Consider the following 15,462-nt stretch of genomic DNA (forward strand, 5'->3'; position numbering starts at 1 on the left):
TTTGCTGTCAGGGGGTGTTGTGGCATTTCTTTCCCTGACTCACCTCTGCGTGCCTGTCACGTCTGGCGCACGGATGGAGCCAGGACAGGCACAGAGCCCCCTTCCCTCTTCCTCCAAAAGGTTCTGGGGGGCTCTCACGGATGTGGCTGTGTGGATGTGCCCAAAGATGGCAATTTCTGCCTTCAGCTGTCCCTCCGTGAAAGCCAGGGGCTGAAAGCCTGCCCTTTTCTCTGGCCTGTCTCTAATTACTGCCTTGTAAGCTCTTTCCTCTGAGTCCAATTATTATTATGGGAGCTGACTATTCAGAAAAATACTGTTGTTTAGTTTCAGATCTGTGCTTGTGTTCTTTTTCAACAAGGAGTTGGTGAGCAGTAATTCTAGAGACTCTGGAGGTGTTGATGTTAGCAGTTTTTTCCCCCCTTCATTCGGAGTTGTTTAATTTACAAAAGCCATGAGGTTTTTCTGTCCACAGTGCCCAGAATGGTACCTCAAGCTAATTCAAAATGCTTTCAAAGGCCAAATAAATTCACAGCAGGTTTGATTGCACCTTGGTGTTACAAAGCACAGATTAAATGCTGCTGCTTGGGTTTAATTCCTCAAGCACACTAAAAGAAAACTCCAGCTGCATGCAGAAAGCTTTACACTCTAGTTCAGAGATCTTTTAAAGGGTGAGTGAAGGATGATTCTTAATAATTTTTTACCTTGCGATGAGCTTGATGGTGCTGGAAATCAAACACCCTGACCCATTAATTTATTTTCAGGGAAGGTATTTCTGAAGTGTAGTGTTTGTTTGAGGTATGCACTTAGGCTTGAAAAGGGGCCATCTGGTCCAGTGTTGCTTTTCCCATTAGTTATTGCAGGTAATGGCTTTGCACTCAACAGATGATACCCATAAGATAAAGCTTATTTGAGTATTTGGCTTAATGAGAAACTTGTGGCCAGTGTTTGACTTCCGGAGTTGCTGCGGTGAAGTAGGTTATGAATTTTTTATGCTGAGCCAAATAAAGGGAATTGCCTCTCCAGTTTGCTTGTGCTCATGTTTTAAATGACATTTGTACTGGTGCAAAGCAATGTTTAAAGCCACATTGCTCAGAAACAGGTAGGGAAGCACTACAAGGTCTGTGTTTTGGCAAACTTTTGGCTTGAGCAGCAAGAAGGAGAAGTTGCTTTGCGGTGCAGTAAAATTAGGAGGTGTATTAGAAATTGTGGGCTCCCACTGTAATTTTGCTATGTTTTTCTGTATGGAGTTTATTGTCCTTTGTGGTTTCTCACATGACAGTGTTTTGTTTCTGTATTACACTGCAACCTTGGAAAACCAAAAGGACATTTGCAGTGTGTTTTTACCTCTCTTGGTCTGTTTCTGTTAAAGATCCCTGATGATGTCCTGAGAGACACCTTGTCCAGTTCATCAGCTTTGCTGAGTGGGGTGAGGCAGAGGTGCTTGGGGTGATGAGGAGAAACAGCTCACTATGTCAGATTTTAGGAGTTTGATATGGTAGTGGATAGAGTAATCTCAGAGGCTGGTATGGCTCTGGAAATCCTCGTGGATAAATTGCATACATGGAATTTTGGTGACAGTCTGGGGTCAGAAGGCTCTGAGAGCTGAGTGTGTTTGAGGTAACATGTCAGAACAATCTTCCCAGCTGCTAGAGGTTTTTCCACTTTGAATTTAGGTAGAAGTGGAAAAATGGTGATGTTAAGAATGGCCTTCTGAAAGTCACAGCTGATGAGAAAGCACCGCGTGCCTTTGCTCTGCTGCCCTCTGAGCAGCCTCAGTGAGCCCGGGGATGCCGTGCACAGACACAAAATGCTTGCCAAGAGCCCTGGTGATTATCTGCAGCCTGGGCACACACTCCTGTGAGAGAAAGTTGTGCACACTGCTTCCCTAAATAGTATCTTTTTGCAGACTTTGATGATCCCTGTCTGTGCTCCCTCTTCGATAAGGCACGAGATGGCACGAGCAGGTCAGTCAAATATATTTGCCTTGCTCTCCAGGGGTGTCATTCCTCAGATAGCCAGGCCACGTGCCTGGAGTCTGTGGAGATTGGAGGGTACTGGATTGGCTTCAGCTTTCTCCAGCACAGAGGGAGTTGCAGGTACCCCAACTCTTTCCCTGGCTCCTGGGCAGATATTAGGAGCCCTGTGCAAGGCATCACAACTTCTGAGTAGCTCCTGCAGTAGTACAGGGCTGTTTATTTAGGCTGTCGTTTCTCTGACTTCTCTTTTCTGTTTGCAGTGAATCTCAGCCTTTCTGGACATGAGATAAGGGGTGGTTCCTACTTTAATTACATCTGTGTTTAATTTGTTGATTTTAGAGCAGCTGCCATTCACTGCTATTTGCCAGAATGACACAGGTTTATTTAGCGCAAAAGGCTGCTTGTCAGTGGTCTGGCATCTCTTCATTTTACTGTCTCTATTTTCAACATCTCTTTTGGCTTTCTTCTGAGATCCTTGCTTCATCACGAGATATGGATACAGAGTGTCCACTGTTTTGGATTCTTTTTGGGTAAACCTTCGTTGCAGTCGCCATTGCACCAACTTCGTGTTAAATTGTAGGGAATCAGATCATTGGAATCAAGTTCACATGGATGCAGCTGGAACTCCTTTGCTGTAGGGATTGAACATTTACTTCTTAACCTAGCTGCACTTAACCAGGCTTGATGTTTCCCAGATTTGTGCTGCATGCAATTTTTAATCACTTGTGTCTTGTTTTCCACATAGAGAAAGGAGATTTCATTGCGCTGGATCTCGGCGGTTCTTACTTCCGAATTCTTCGGGTCAAGGTATCGCATGAAAAAAAGCAGACGGTGCAGATGGAAAGTGAAATTTATAATACCCCAGAAGACATCATGCATGGGAGTGGAACACGGGTAAGCACCTCTTCCTTGGCATGTCTCCCTGAAAGATTGGCTGCTTAGGTTTTAGGAAACCCCCACAGGAATGAGGGTAACATCTCAACAGCTGTACCTGCAGCATGCAGACTCCACTTCAGGGTCAATACTGAAAGTGGATAAGCAGTACTTAGTGTAACAGAGCATGCATGGGTGCTGCAAACCTGCTGTCAGCATGTGGGAGGCTTCTGGATAAGTTAGGGGAAAAAATGGCTTAGAAATAAAAATCCTGGCTTTTATGGTGAACTTACTTTCCATGAGTACAAATGGAGAGCAGGAAAACAACTTGGTCTTTGTAAGCAATGAACATGACCAGCCCTGCAATTGTAGTGTTAGATGAGGGACAGAAATCCCCATGACAGCCACATCTCTGTGCTGGCAGTCTGGGCAACTCAGCATTCATGAAAAGTACAAGTACATTAGAAAAATTACGGGAAGCTGATAGAATGTTTTGGCACAGCTTCAACTTAAGTTTTGCTGAGTAATTGAAAGGGTTTTTTTTTTTCAGTCTTCTCTGTTCCAAGAGTAGAAAATATTTGTATCCTTTCACTTGGATTTCAAATTGAGTTATTTGAAAGATTTTTTTAAATTTTTTTTTTAAGATCAGGAAGTCAGATTTGTCTCTGTGTCAGCATAAGTCAAAACAAGTAATATTCATTGTTGGAAACAGCAAGGTTTTTACACTTTTTATTAGAATGAAGTGCTGTTCAGGAGTACGAGACCTGCAGGAAACTCAAAGCTTGTTTCAGAAGAATAAACAAAAGAGGAGAAAAAAAAATTATAGGAACAGAATTTCTACCTTTAATATATTTTCTGTAGTCACCTTAATCTCTTTATTGTCTGTATGTAATAAGTGCTTCTGCATTCTCATGCAGCAGTGAGTGTAAGGTGGCAATCATGGCTTGTCAGTAGAACTGATAAAAGCATTGCTGTGATATCTGAACCACAGCAGTAAAATAACCCCCTTGTAAGGACTTTTCCTAACCTTATTGCTTCGTTTTTGGGCCAGAAGGTCATGCAGTGGCTTTCCCACAGAATGGTTTTGGAGGGGAGCTGAGCTGAGCTGCCTGTGGCTGGCGGAGGCAGGGAAGTTGGGTGGGCAGGTTGGGAGCAGGGGAATGCTTGTCCATGGATGGGTGTCAGGAGCTGGAGGCTGGCAGGCAGCAGGGCTGTCTGCACACCCAAGTGTCTGTCCTGAGGAAGCAAGGCAGGCTGGCTTTAGGGGTTCTAGATGGAGACATGATAAGGGTGGTAAGGAGAAGCCGGGAAGGGAGATGTCAGGTCTGCTTTCTTTCCATGTCACTGTCATAGCTGTGTTTTAATTTTTCACTATCCAAAGGCCATTTGGCTGTTGGGAGGCAGCAGTGTGGAGCTCAGGCTGATAGGCTTTGTCATGGCTGTTAAGCTGAAAGAAAGGCGAGCAAGTCTTCCGCTGACCCCATGGGCACAGTATTCAAGTACCAGGAAAATGAGAGCAGAACTTGGAAGCATTATCAGAATAGCACTCGGGTTTGAAGTTGTTCCATGACAATATCCAGTGCTTGCTGTGAGCCTTCAGAGGGAAGCATGAGGGGTGCCCAGGAGGCAGACAGGCGGCTGATGGTTTGGTTCCTCTGACTGATGTCTATCTTGAGGTTTACTGAATGTCCGAGCCAGATTTGTGGAATACTTGGCCTGAGCTGCCTGTGGAGGGTTGGCTACTAATGATTTCCAGCAAGCTGTGTCATTAACTTTGCTGAGTTACACTCCTAAAGCTTAGTGCATAATCAGCTTATTGAAGGATTGTGATTTATGGCTTCATGTCTCCCTAGCAAGGTTCCTTTTGATATTTTCTACTTTGTGGCATTCAAACTTCTATTTTTGTTTATCTGTCAGGCATGGGCTGACAGTTTTACCAGTCAGAGACAGTTCCCTATCAAAGTGAAGGGCAAAACTCTCATTGACTTCAGCAGTGTAATAGCAGGTGTAAAATTTGTAAGAAGCCTGTCTCTTGTGTCAGCTCAGTGAACAGGAACATGCCTGAGACTTGATTTTGGTGTTGCTTTTTGTGTTCTGCCACCACTGGAGCTAGCTTATGGATTTGTGGCCATTCTCTGGATCTGAAACTGTGGTTTCCTTGCTCCTTAAATCATCCCCATTGAGGGGCTTGGGCCTGAGCTTGGATCTTCAGCTGCTGGTCCAAGTCTCCTGTCTGCCAAATGCATCATTGTGGAGACCTCTTGGAATCCAACTTGATCAGGCAACTTCATGGTCAGGGGAATTAAGCTTGATCTGTTGCTCAGGGTCTCAGGCTGTATTGCTTAAGGTCTGTGAATCAGACTGTTCCTTTCCTCTTGGCTGTGGCATTTCCTCCATCCTTCTCTTTAACATATGATAAAATACTTGGTTCACACTGTTCCCTACTGCAAATTTGTGGGTAAAAGAAGATTTTGATTTTTTCCTCTGTGCACCTTCCCTACTTTAATGAAATTCTGCTGGATCTTTGTAATGTTGCCTCTACTGTCCAGTCAGAGTCATTTGGCACTGGTAAGGTTTGGATATTAATATGGTCATGGGCACACACAGACACTTCCTTGAGTCTCCTTAGGAAAAATCTTACGGGCGTCAGTGGCAGCAAACCTAATAAATGCCTGTCTTTTTTCTGCTTTTGAGCTGTGCCTTCCCTCTGTGGTTTATGAACAACAGCAGCACAGCCAGGCCGTGCATCACTGACTAGACACAGCTCCTGTAGTGCCCAAATTATGGCTAATAGTTAATTGCATTTCCCTGCCCTCCCAGTGTACTGCTAACTCACATAGGTGGGCTTCAGCAGCTCCTGCCAGGACTGTGTGGGCAAACACAGCAGGTGCATGGACTTTTTGGAGTCTATTGGGAATGCCCAGGAATTTTTTGCATTTAGACTTACAAAGCAGATCCCGTCTTTTCTCTATGCATTCGTAGTTCGTTGCATGGGAGGGATTTTTCTAACAACATACACAGTCAACATTTCTGCTTCCTGCTCTCTGACCTCCCGAGGGGTTTGAGGTTGGCCCCTGGTTTTTGTTTGTAATCCTGGAAGCAGCTGAAAGTTTAGTAGGATTGAGTTTTCAAACAATATTCAGTATTCAGCAAGATACTTTCAGATGGAAAGTGTAATCAGAACACACACTCCTGCTGTTTCTGCCTTCCTCCTGGAGAAGTTGCTGTGTTTTTTTACGTAACTGTAGTTCTTTTTGTGACTCCTCTGTCCCTCATCTGGACAGCTGAAAATTGTCTTCCAGAACTGCAGTGGTGTGCATTGCATTCCCATGTTGTTTCTCTGTGTGGGCTCAGAAAAATGTCCTTGATCTGCCCAGGGCAACGAGTGGCAAAATTCTCCCTGGGAAACCACTGTACTTTTCCTTAATCAAATCTGACCTCATTTAAGGCATGAGTTTAAGGTGTTCATTTTAATTGTAACATTACACACGCTGCTTCTTGACCTGCTTTGAAGGACAAAGTATTCCTATTCATCATTTGTAATTGCTGCAGCCTGTCTGTAGTACATTCCTGTCTCTCCAAGACTCTAAATTGTTCTTAATAAAGCTGTGTGGGCTAATTGGAACCAACAGATGTCTTTGTGTACTCCCTCCCAGTTATCCCCAGTCTTCTAGGCAGATTACCTGCTCCCATCCCACCAGTGCTGCAGATAGGATTGGGTTTATTTTGTTTGGGTTTTTGTTTTTCAGGGAGTTAAAATGTGAGGCACAGTTATATCCCGGGGCAGGCAGTGACTTGTTAACAGCTTGCCATCCATCTGTGGTATGGGTCAGTTGAAGGCATGTCTGGCTTTCTGGTAAATACAAATGTGTGTTTTTGTTGCTCCAATTGCCCAGGCCTGATTTCAGCTTTGAGCATTGCAGTGTACCTGAGGGGCTTTCCAAATGGCTCAGTGTGAGAGGCCTTTGTGCCTCCCTGGTTCCTGGCCTGGCTGACAGGGACACGTAGTGCCGTGGTCACAGATGCCATCGAGGCATCTGGGTGGGAGTTGGTACCCACAAGCCTGGTGCAGGCTGCCTGCATAGTTCAACCTTTCAAAAAATGCAAAAAATATCCCTGTTTTGGGTTGTTTCTCCAAACAAGGAAGATATATTTAGATGAATCCCTTGGGTTTCCTTTCTGTTTGTTTGTTGTGTGCTTTAGGGATGATTAGGAATGGATTTGAGAGTTGATGTTCTTCTGAGTGGCTCCTGCAAAGTGCTGGGTTCTCTGGTCTCAGCAAAGCTTGAGTAAAGCAGATGTTGTCTTCTCTACATCACTGTAAGAGTGCTCTACCTCCTGTGGGACTGGATCCCAAATGTTCTTTTGATTCGCCCCTTCCTGTTATAGAAAGGTTAAAAGAACATTTTTGTTCCCATCAAATGTTAAGTGGAAGGGTTACAGCAGGCTCGAGAGCCACGAGCCTCTTGTTTCAGGAAGTGTTTTTATAAGGATATAAAAGATGCCTGCAGAATTAGGTGTGTAAAAGGACAGTCCATTTCATAATATATTAGCTATTAAGGTGTTAATATACCTTGCTTGAGAGTATTTTCATGGCTATGCCATTTATATGTCTTATATAAAATCTAAAATTAAAATCTGGAGAGCTATTTTCCCCTTTCCCTTCACTGAGAGCAGTTTTCATATGGAGTTTGAAACATTTTCTCCCTGAAGCTGTATCTCTAATCATGGTGGTTTTATATTCTTTCTTACAGCTTTTTGATCATGTTGCTGAATGCCTGGGAGACTTTATGGAGAAACAACAAATCAAAGACAAGAAACTGCCAGTCGGGTTTACATTCTCCTTCCCCTGTCGACAAACCAAGCTAGATGAGGTAAGAAGATTTCACAATTTTCTTAATACACAGAAGAGCTGCCATGTTATTAAAACACTGCCATGAAAGCAGTATCCCAGACAGGTCTCATTTTGGGGATAAATGAGTATTATATTTTGCTGTCAGACTGTGTTTGTGTTTATGTTTCTGCCTGAAAGAGCTGGGTAACAAAAGGGGAGGAGACAGCTGATGTTTTGTGCTGAGCTCCTCGGTGTTACAGTTTACCCTCTAAACATGGCAGTGGTTTTCCCCGCCTCCTGTGCAGCCTTTTTCACCTCCCCACGGGGTGTGATTGGGAAGGAGCCAGCCCAGCAGGGTTTGCTTGGGCTTTGCTGCCCCTCACAAATACACACGGATCCGGATCCGGGTGTCCCTGCCGAGCAGCGATCCCGAGCCGTGCCACCAGTCAGACAGGTCACCTGGAACCAGCCTGCTTTACAGAGAGGTGGGGATAACCAGCCTTGGGCAGTGGCTGATGAGATTGCCAAGGACAAGGATGCTGTGGTGTTTTCCTCCTTTTGCTCCTTGTACCACAAATGACTCAGCAGCCTCCCGGTACAGCATTGCCATGGTGACCGCGTAGCAAATGGATACAGGAAAGTTAAATCTACACAAAACACACAGAGGTTGCCCTGTTAAAGCACCTGCTTTTCCAGCTTGCAGGTCTCTAGGTTAGCCTGGTGCAACAGCCCCCCAGATGCTGGTGCTGAGGAGGGCCAGGTGAGGCATGATTTCCATTACATTTCACTTCTTGAGCAGTGCTGAGAGCTGAACCCAAGGGTGCTGACTAACTCAAGGTCTGAGAGCAGTTCAGAGCAGAGAGCTGCCTTTACCTGCATCAGATCAGAAGACATGAGTTGACCTTGGGGCAGCTCTCCCATCTGGCTGTGGTGCATGGTAAGGCTCAGGCTCCTGACCACAGCAGAGCCATGCTGGGGATGTGATTGTGAAGTTGAGTTGCCCTTGGGAAGGTTTGCTTAGCTGCATGATGAAAGCAAATGTTTGTGGGCTGGTCTGCTCCAACCAGCTGGGATGGAACTGTGCTTGTGTGGGGTAGGCAGCATGTGGGGTGCCATGGGGACACCTGAGCAGTGGCAGAGTGGAGTGGGACACTAAAGAGACAAGGGAGGAGGGTGTCTCTTAAAGAGAAAAGCCGGCAACGTTGACAAGTGCCAGCAAAATTGACGGTTTTGCTGATGTGTTTGGAGTGTTTGAAAAATATGTTTTTTTCTCCCCTGGATTCTGTGGGCCAGGTTTGTTCTTGGATTGCTGCTTCTGCGAGGCCGTGCTTGCCTGGGTGCTGTTTCCTTGTGCTTGGTGAGCAGAAGGAGGCAAGGTGGTCCCTGTTTGCTCCCAGGGTGATAAGATGGGCACCGCATGGTTGGGCCCCACTCAACTCTGCTGCATTCCAAGGGCTCCTTTCTGCTTCCAAGGCTTTGCTGGTGGAGGAAAAATTCCTTCCAGCACAGTGGCCAGTAACGCTGAGAGGAGCTGCTCTTTGCCAGTGTGGTTTGACCAGTTTCTTAGAAAAGTTTTGTGAAACAAGGTGCCCTTTTTGCCCGTGAGAGCCGTGCCAGCGGAGCGGGCTTTGCTCACAGTTTCCCTGCACAGCAGCACGGGGCTTTGCTGGGTCTCTAAATGATGGCCACGAGGGCAGCACACTGGCAGAACTTAGACAAACTGAGTTTGGGGTCTAGGGGTAGGAGAGATCTCCTGGTCTGGAAAGAGCTGCCCTGACCCTCTGTCCCCTGCAGCTATCTCAGTTTGGAGGGAAAATTTGATTTTTAAGCTGAGATATGGGCAAACGTACACCTGGGCATTGCCTGCTTGTGCCTACAGGCTTCAGCTTTTCTGGTTTTTAGCTTCTTGGACTCCTGTTATGACAGATATGAATATTGTGGTGGGTATGGAAAGCTGAGCTGGTTTGAGTTGTCTTTCTGTCAGTTGATTACTGTCAATGCTCTTTTCTTTCTTTTATTATTATTATTTACCTGTACACTGAATGCTCTGATTCAGCCAGGCATTATGTAAATAGCAAAAGATCAGTGTAGTCATTACCTTGGGGGACTTGCAGGCTCTTCATGATGGTTTGCAGACAAGGAATTCAATACCAGGATTTCCTTTTTGATCTGTGCTGTAAAATAGGGAAATAGGGACGTGCATTATTCCATCCCCAGTATTGTCATTTGCCTCAACCCATAAAAACCATCCCACAGTTAAACAAGCCCAGACAGATGGGACTCCAGGCAGTAAATGTGCAGCAGCCCGATCCCCACTGCAGCTGAATCCTGGACATGCCAACATCATATCCCTGCTCTGTACTCAGCCCTGTACAGTCAGCTGTTTCTGAAAGCAGTCTATTTCCATGGCCCAAAAGGATTAAATGGTTTTCCAAGAAAAACTGTCGAGGAGTAGCAGGGAGAAGAGTAGGCTGAAAATACAAAATGCAAACACACCATTTTCTAGCAAGAGAGGGGAAAAGAATTTTCCATCTTTCAGCTCACTGTAATTAGAATTTAAGACTGCCAGTTGTCTCAGGTTGGGTTGTTAGAGGTCATGTGGGAAAAAAAGACCTGAAGGTTCATTTGAAATACAAAATCTTGTTTTTAAAAACAAGGAGAAAAAAAAAATAAAATAAATCAGTGTGTGTCTTATGGTTTCATCCTGTTGAATGTTGCTGTCTTGTTTTATTTATCAGGGTATTCTGATAACCTGGACGAAGCGCTTCAAAGCGAGCGGAGTAGAGGGAGCAGATGTCGTGAGGCTGCTTAACAAGGCCATCAAGAAACGTGGGGTAAATTGCACTTCTTTTTCCTTTGTAGCTGTGTCTCAGCTTTGTCAGGGACCGCTCTTCATGTCACTCACTTGAGCAGGTGGTCTGAGTGGTGGTGGAGCTCTGCTTTCTTGCATGAAAATGCGTGGGTTTGCTGGAAAAATGAAGCGGCGCCAGAGCTGTTGTGTGGAAGCTGTGATTTTCCTCACAGCACAGAACTGAGTTGCTGTGTCGTGGCTTTTTGCTGGCAACCTTCAGTGATTTTATCACTCTTCAGAAACTGAAGAAGTGCTGTGTGGCAGTGCTGTGGCTTTTCAGTGATACCAACGCGTCCCATTCCTGAGAAACTTGTTTCTCATGGACTGGACTCAGCTCAGTTGTGCACCTGCTGTGCGTGGGAGCAGGAGAGGAGCTGAGTAGAAGAGAAGGGGATTTCAGGCTCAGCAGCTGCTGCTTCCTGCAGTTTCTCAGTTTTGACTTTATAGAGAGTGAAGGTGACCAGGTTGCTGGTTTAAACAAATAAAAAGGCACTGAGCATGAGAGGGAATTAATTTGGTTTTGCATAATACTTGCAGCCAGGTCATATGTTGATTACTCAGCATCCAAAAATTCACTGGAAACTGTGAAGTGTTTGCTTTCTTTGGGTGGTTGTGGACTCCAGCAAACCTGAATTTTGCCGTCACCAAACAGCATTACTGGAGTCAGGTACTGTCATTAGTCTTGGCAGAATCACACACTGAAGAGCCTGGAAAAAGGAATGGCTGCATTTTATTTATCTAATTGCATTATTTATGTATTAAAATCTTCACTTGAAATAAAACACACTGATGATTTAAATGAATCTACAAGAAACATTTTCCAGGTTGAGTCCTCAAGCAGCCGCTTCAAAATCATTCCATGACGTTTCAGCCCTTTCCTTTCCTGCCTAAGTGTGCCTATGTGAGAGCAGGCCTGTGCTCTCTAGAGTGCTCCTAGTGCTGTTTCATTGCTTGCATTAGTCTGCTCTGCCTTCTTGGGTACGTGGGATGAGGAACTGGCAGACGGAACAGGGAAGTATTTTAAAAGATGAGCTGTTGGTATTCAGACAGATTATTTGCCTCCTGTTCCTCATGAAACTCTTTGCTGAAAGCAAGGCTGGTGAGGCCCAGCATTTTCCCAAGTAACGATTTGCTGCTCCCCAGGACTACGATGCGGATATCATGGCTGTGGTCAACGACACCGTGGGGACCATGATGACCTGTGGCTTCGACGACCAGCGCTGCGAAGTCGGCTTGATCATCGGTAACGCTCGTCGCGGCCGCGGGGCTGCTCTGCCTCGGCCCGGCCGGCCTGCTCAGCACCTTCTGCTGTGCTTTCCCCCAAGGCACCGGCACCAACGCCTGCTACATGGAGGAGATGCGGCACATCGACCTGGTGGAGGGGGATGAGGGCAGGATGTGCATCAACACCGAGTGGGGGGCCTTCGGAGATGACGGCTCGCTGGAGGACATCAGGACCGAGTTCGATCGAGAGATTGACCGCGGATCCCTTAATCCTGGGAAGCAGCTGTGAGTCAGGCAGTCATTTGGGAACATTTGCTCTGCTGTTTTCTGTCCTGTGCCCTGTTTTCCGCTTGTGTAACGAACTCTGCAGTTCAGTAAAGCTTTGCCTCTGGTGAGGCAAACCTCTGGCTGGGCTGGGCATTACAGTGGCACAGCTGGGCTCTGCTTCCCAGTGATGCTCCTGGATTTGTGGGTGACTGCTGTCCACTCCTGCAGGTTTGAGAAGATGGTCAGTGGGCTGTACATGGGGGAGCTGGTAAGGCTCATCCTGGTGAAGATGGCCAAGGAGGGGCTGCTCTTTGAAGGGAGAATCACCCCTGAGCTTCTCACCAAAGGGAAGTTTGAGACAAAGCATGTTTCTGCCATTGAAAAGTGAGTAATCTATCCCTTTTCACTCCTTGGGCTTCACAGTGACTCTGAATGTTAATTTTCCTGCTCTTTCTGCTTTGTGGGGAAGCCTGCTGCTTTAGTGGTTCTCTGCTGCCTGTGCAGAGCTGGCATGTGGGGACCCCCAGCAGACAGTCCCCTCCTCCCCAAAAATTTTTTCTCCTTCTGTGTTGGGAGGAACCCTAAAGTCTGCCAGTCCATGCAGCTTTCAGGCTACGAGCTGTAGTGCCTCTCTCACTGCTCACAGAGTGCAGCTAAACACAGGAGTGAGTTGGCTTAGTGCCTCCTAGCAAATACTTGTGCTGCTCCTTGCTGTATCCCTGGGATTGCTGGGCAGAAAGAAAAGAAGTGTGACAAGGCAGAGCATTCAGTCTCGTAGGCAGGGCTGGGTGCTGCACAGTGACCTCTGAGCTATGTGCCAGTTGGTTTCTTGGAGTGTCATCACCCCTTTGGTCAGTACTTAGAGGCTCTTCCCCCCTCTGTTTTTAAAATTCACATCACTGCGATAGTTTGTACCTCAGTCATTGGTCTGGATTTTCTTTTTGAAATGGCAATATGACACCAAGGGAACATTCTATAATGCCTCCTGCCACAGTTTACTCCTGTCCTTGCAGACTATGTTACCTGAACAGCTTTCCATTAAAATGTCTGTGTTCATTTGTCTTAACCACAGAGGTCTGTATTGTGGACCAAGGTAATGTTGAACAGCAGTGAGAAGAATGCAATTATTGAGAAATTCAGTTATTAAGAGGAAAAATTTGCCCTGAAATCCTCCAACCTTACTTCTTGAAGAGACACTTTGGTTATAAAGTGGTTATAGGGGGCACATCCCTGTGCAGCTTCAAATTTCTAGCAAGGTGCAAGAGTCCTTAAAAACGGAGTTAGGGATGACAAGATATATACCCTGTGTATTTTTGTCTGGGAAATCACCAAATTGGACAAGGAGAAGTTTTGCCAGAAGATTTACTCTCAGGCTGGATGCTAATGAGGATAAAACAATGCAAGAGGCAAAGATTCAGTGGGGCTGTAAAAGCCTGAAAAGAGGCTTTTAGGATTTAAATTTTAGGATGAAATTGCTTAGGCAACCTTTGCTCAGGGTTTTGTTTTTTGCACTGGGCTTAATTTATCAAGACATATGAGGGAGTGGGTGTGGGATTAGGTGTGTGCTCAGGCCTGTGCTGAATTGTGGGGCTGAGAGAGAAGCATCATTGTAATGAAAAAGCATTTTAATTCCTCCAGGTCCTCCCCATAGTGCGGCTGCATGTTTTATTTCAAGCCTCACAGAGCTTTCTAGTCCAGATCTCTAAGAAATGTTCTAATTTCCTCAAACCCCAGGCAGGGACACCCGTGTTTGGATGTGCCTCAGTCCTGCAGTCCAGTCCACGCCTGCTAAGAACCCCCTTTGTGCTTTGCAGGAGCAAAGAAGGTTTGAACAAAGCCAAAGAAATCCTGACCCGGCTGGGGGTGGAGCCGTCCCCCGAGGACTGCATCGCTGTCCAGCACGTCTGCACCATCGTGTCCTTCCGCTCGGCCAACCTGGTGGCCTCCACCCTGGGCGCCATCCTCAACCAGCTGCGGGATAACAAGGGCGTGGGCCGGCTCCGGACCACCGTGGGGGTGGATGGCTCCCTCTACAAGATGCACCCACAGTGAGTCCCTCTGCTCCTGCCACGGGCTCTGGTTTGCAAAGGGGTGAGCATGGTGAACGTGTCATCCCAAGACATCACCCGGGCAGGCTGGGAGATGATGAACCCAAAGCATGGGCATGGGGGTTTTGGTCTGGAGCTGGGGGGTGTGGGGGAAAGGAGAGATGTGTTTGGAGTGAAGAAAAGAACCAAAACCCTGAGTATCTGGATAGTGCAATGTCAGGGAAAACTGTGGTGGTCTGGGTAGATGCCTTAAGGTATCACCAAGAAACCTCTTGGAAGGAGAGGTTCTTTGTACAAAACACTTCTTTGTGCCCATGGGTTGGGCTGTGAGGAGACCTGCATTAATTCATCTCCATTTGCAGTTTAATGTCCATGCCTAACCCTATTTTTGCCAGTCTTTTCTGAAGATACGCATGGAAACCACGGGAGGGAAAAAATAGTGCTTAGATTTCTGTGGCCTTTAAAAAACTGGCTTTGTCTTGTTTCTGCCCATCTTGAAAGTTACATTTTTAGTGAGGCAGCTGTATAGATTTATGTAGAAATCAGAAAATTATGTTTATTGGGGGAACTTCTGAAAAGAGAAGTGTACTTAATGTTTCATTTTCAGTTTCTCATTATTTGTTGAAAAAGATAATTTTCTCTGTTAAAGAAAACCATAGAACTTCAGCAAACAAAAAAGTTCCCAAGGATGCTGTTCTGACTAGCTTTTCCAGATTGGACAAGGTCTGGAGACTGTTAAGATAATAAACATGGGCAGTTTTGGTTTCTTAACTGTTTCCCACACCATCTAAACCAGTGAGTTTGGGAGAGGACCGCAGGAGAGGGAATCAGAGCAGAATTGCAGCCAGGGAGTTTCTCCCATCCAGGATCAGGGGATGAGACAGATGCTCTCCCCTGCTTTTTGCTGGCTTTGCTTAGAAATTCAGGGAGAAGGAGGCTGTGGGGAAGAACTGCTCTTCTCTGGCAGTTTTCCTTCTTGGGAGGCTGTAGCTAGTTTGAGCATGGTGAGTTTGCCCACTCCCCTTGCATTGGGTTGGTGTCAGCAGCACAGATTTGGGGGGATGCAGCGCAGATTTTGGGGGTGATGCAGTGCAAATTTTGGGGGGTGGCAGCACAGATTTTGGGGGGGTGATGCAGTACAGATTTTGAGGGGGGATGCAGTGTGGAATTTGGGGGCAATGACTGCAGATTTTGGGGGGTTGATGCAGCACTGATTTTGTGGGGATGCAGTGCAGGTTTTGGGGGGGATACAGTGCACATTTTGGGGGGATATAGTGCATATTTTGAGGGGGGATGCAGTGCAGATTTTGGGGGGGGGTGTTTCAGCACAGATTTTGGGGGGCGATGCAGCGCAGATTTTTGGAGGGGTGATGCAGCGCAGATTTTTGG

The 15,462-nt window shown here is 46.3% G+C and overlaps 1 protein-coding gene across 1 annotated transcript in view; it reads left to right on the forward strand.

Moving 5' to 3' along the window:
* The window catches only part of LOC107206960 (hexokinase-1), a 35,765-nt gene that overhangs the window by 8,642 nt on the left and 11,661 nt on the right, over positions 1-15,462 (forward strand). Inside the window, exons 3-9 of the mRNA XM_015633486.1 lie at positions 2,722-2,870; positions 7,604-7,723; positions 10,422-10,517; positions 11,678-11,777; positions 11,860-12,043; positions 12,254-12,409; positions 13,840-14,073. Of these exons, the coding sequence (XP_015488972.1) occupies positions 2,722-2,870; positions 7,604-7,723; positions 10,422-10,517; positions 11,678-11,777; positions 11,860-12,043; positions 12,254-12,409; positions 13,840-14,073 (1,039 nt within the window). The remainder of the gene's footprint in view (positions 1-2,721; positions 2,871-7,603; positions 7,724-10,421; positions 10,518-11,677; positions 11,778-11,859; positions 12,044-12,253; positions 12,410-13,839; positions 14,074-15,462) is intronic.

The sequence above is a fragment of the Parus major genome, chromosome 6 (genome assembly GCF_001522545.3).
Source record: "Parus major isolate Abel chromosome 6, Parus_major1.1, whole genome shotgun sequence".
NCBI classification, from domain to species: Eukaryota; Metazoa; Chordata; class Aves; order Passeriformes; family Paridae; genus Parus; species Parus major.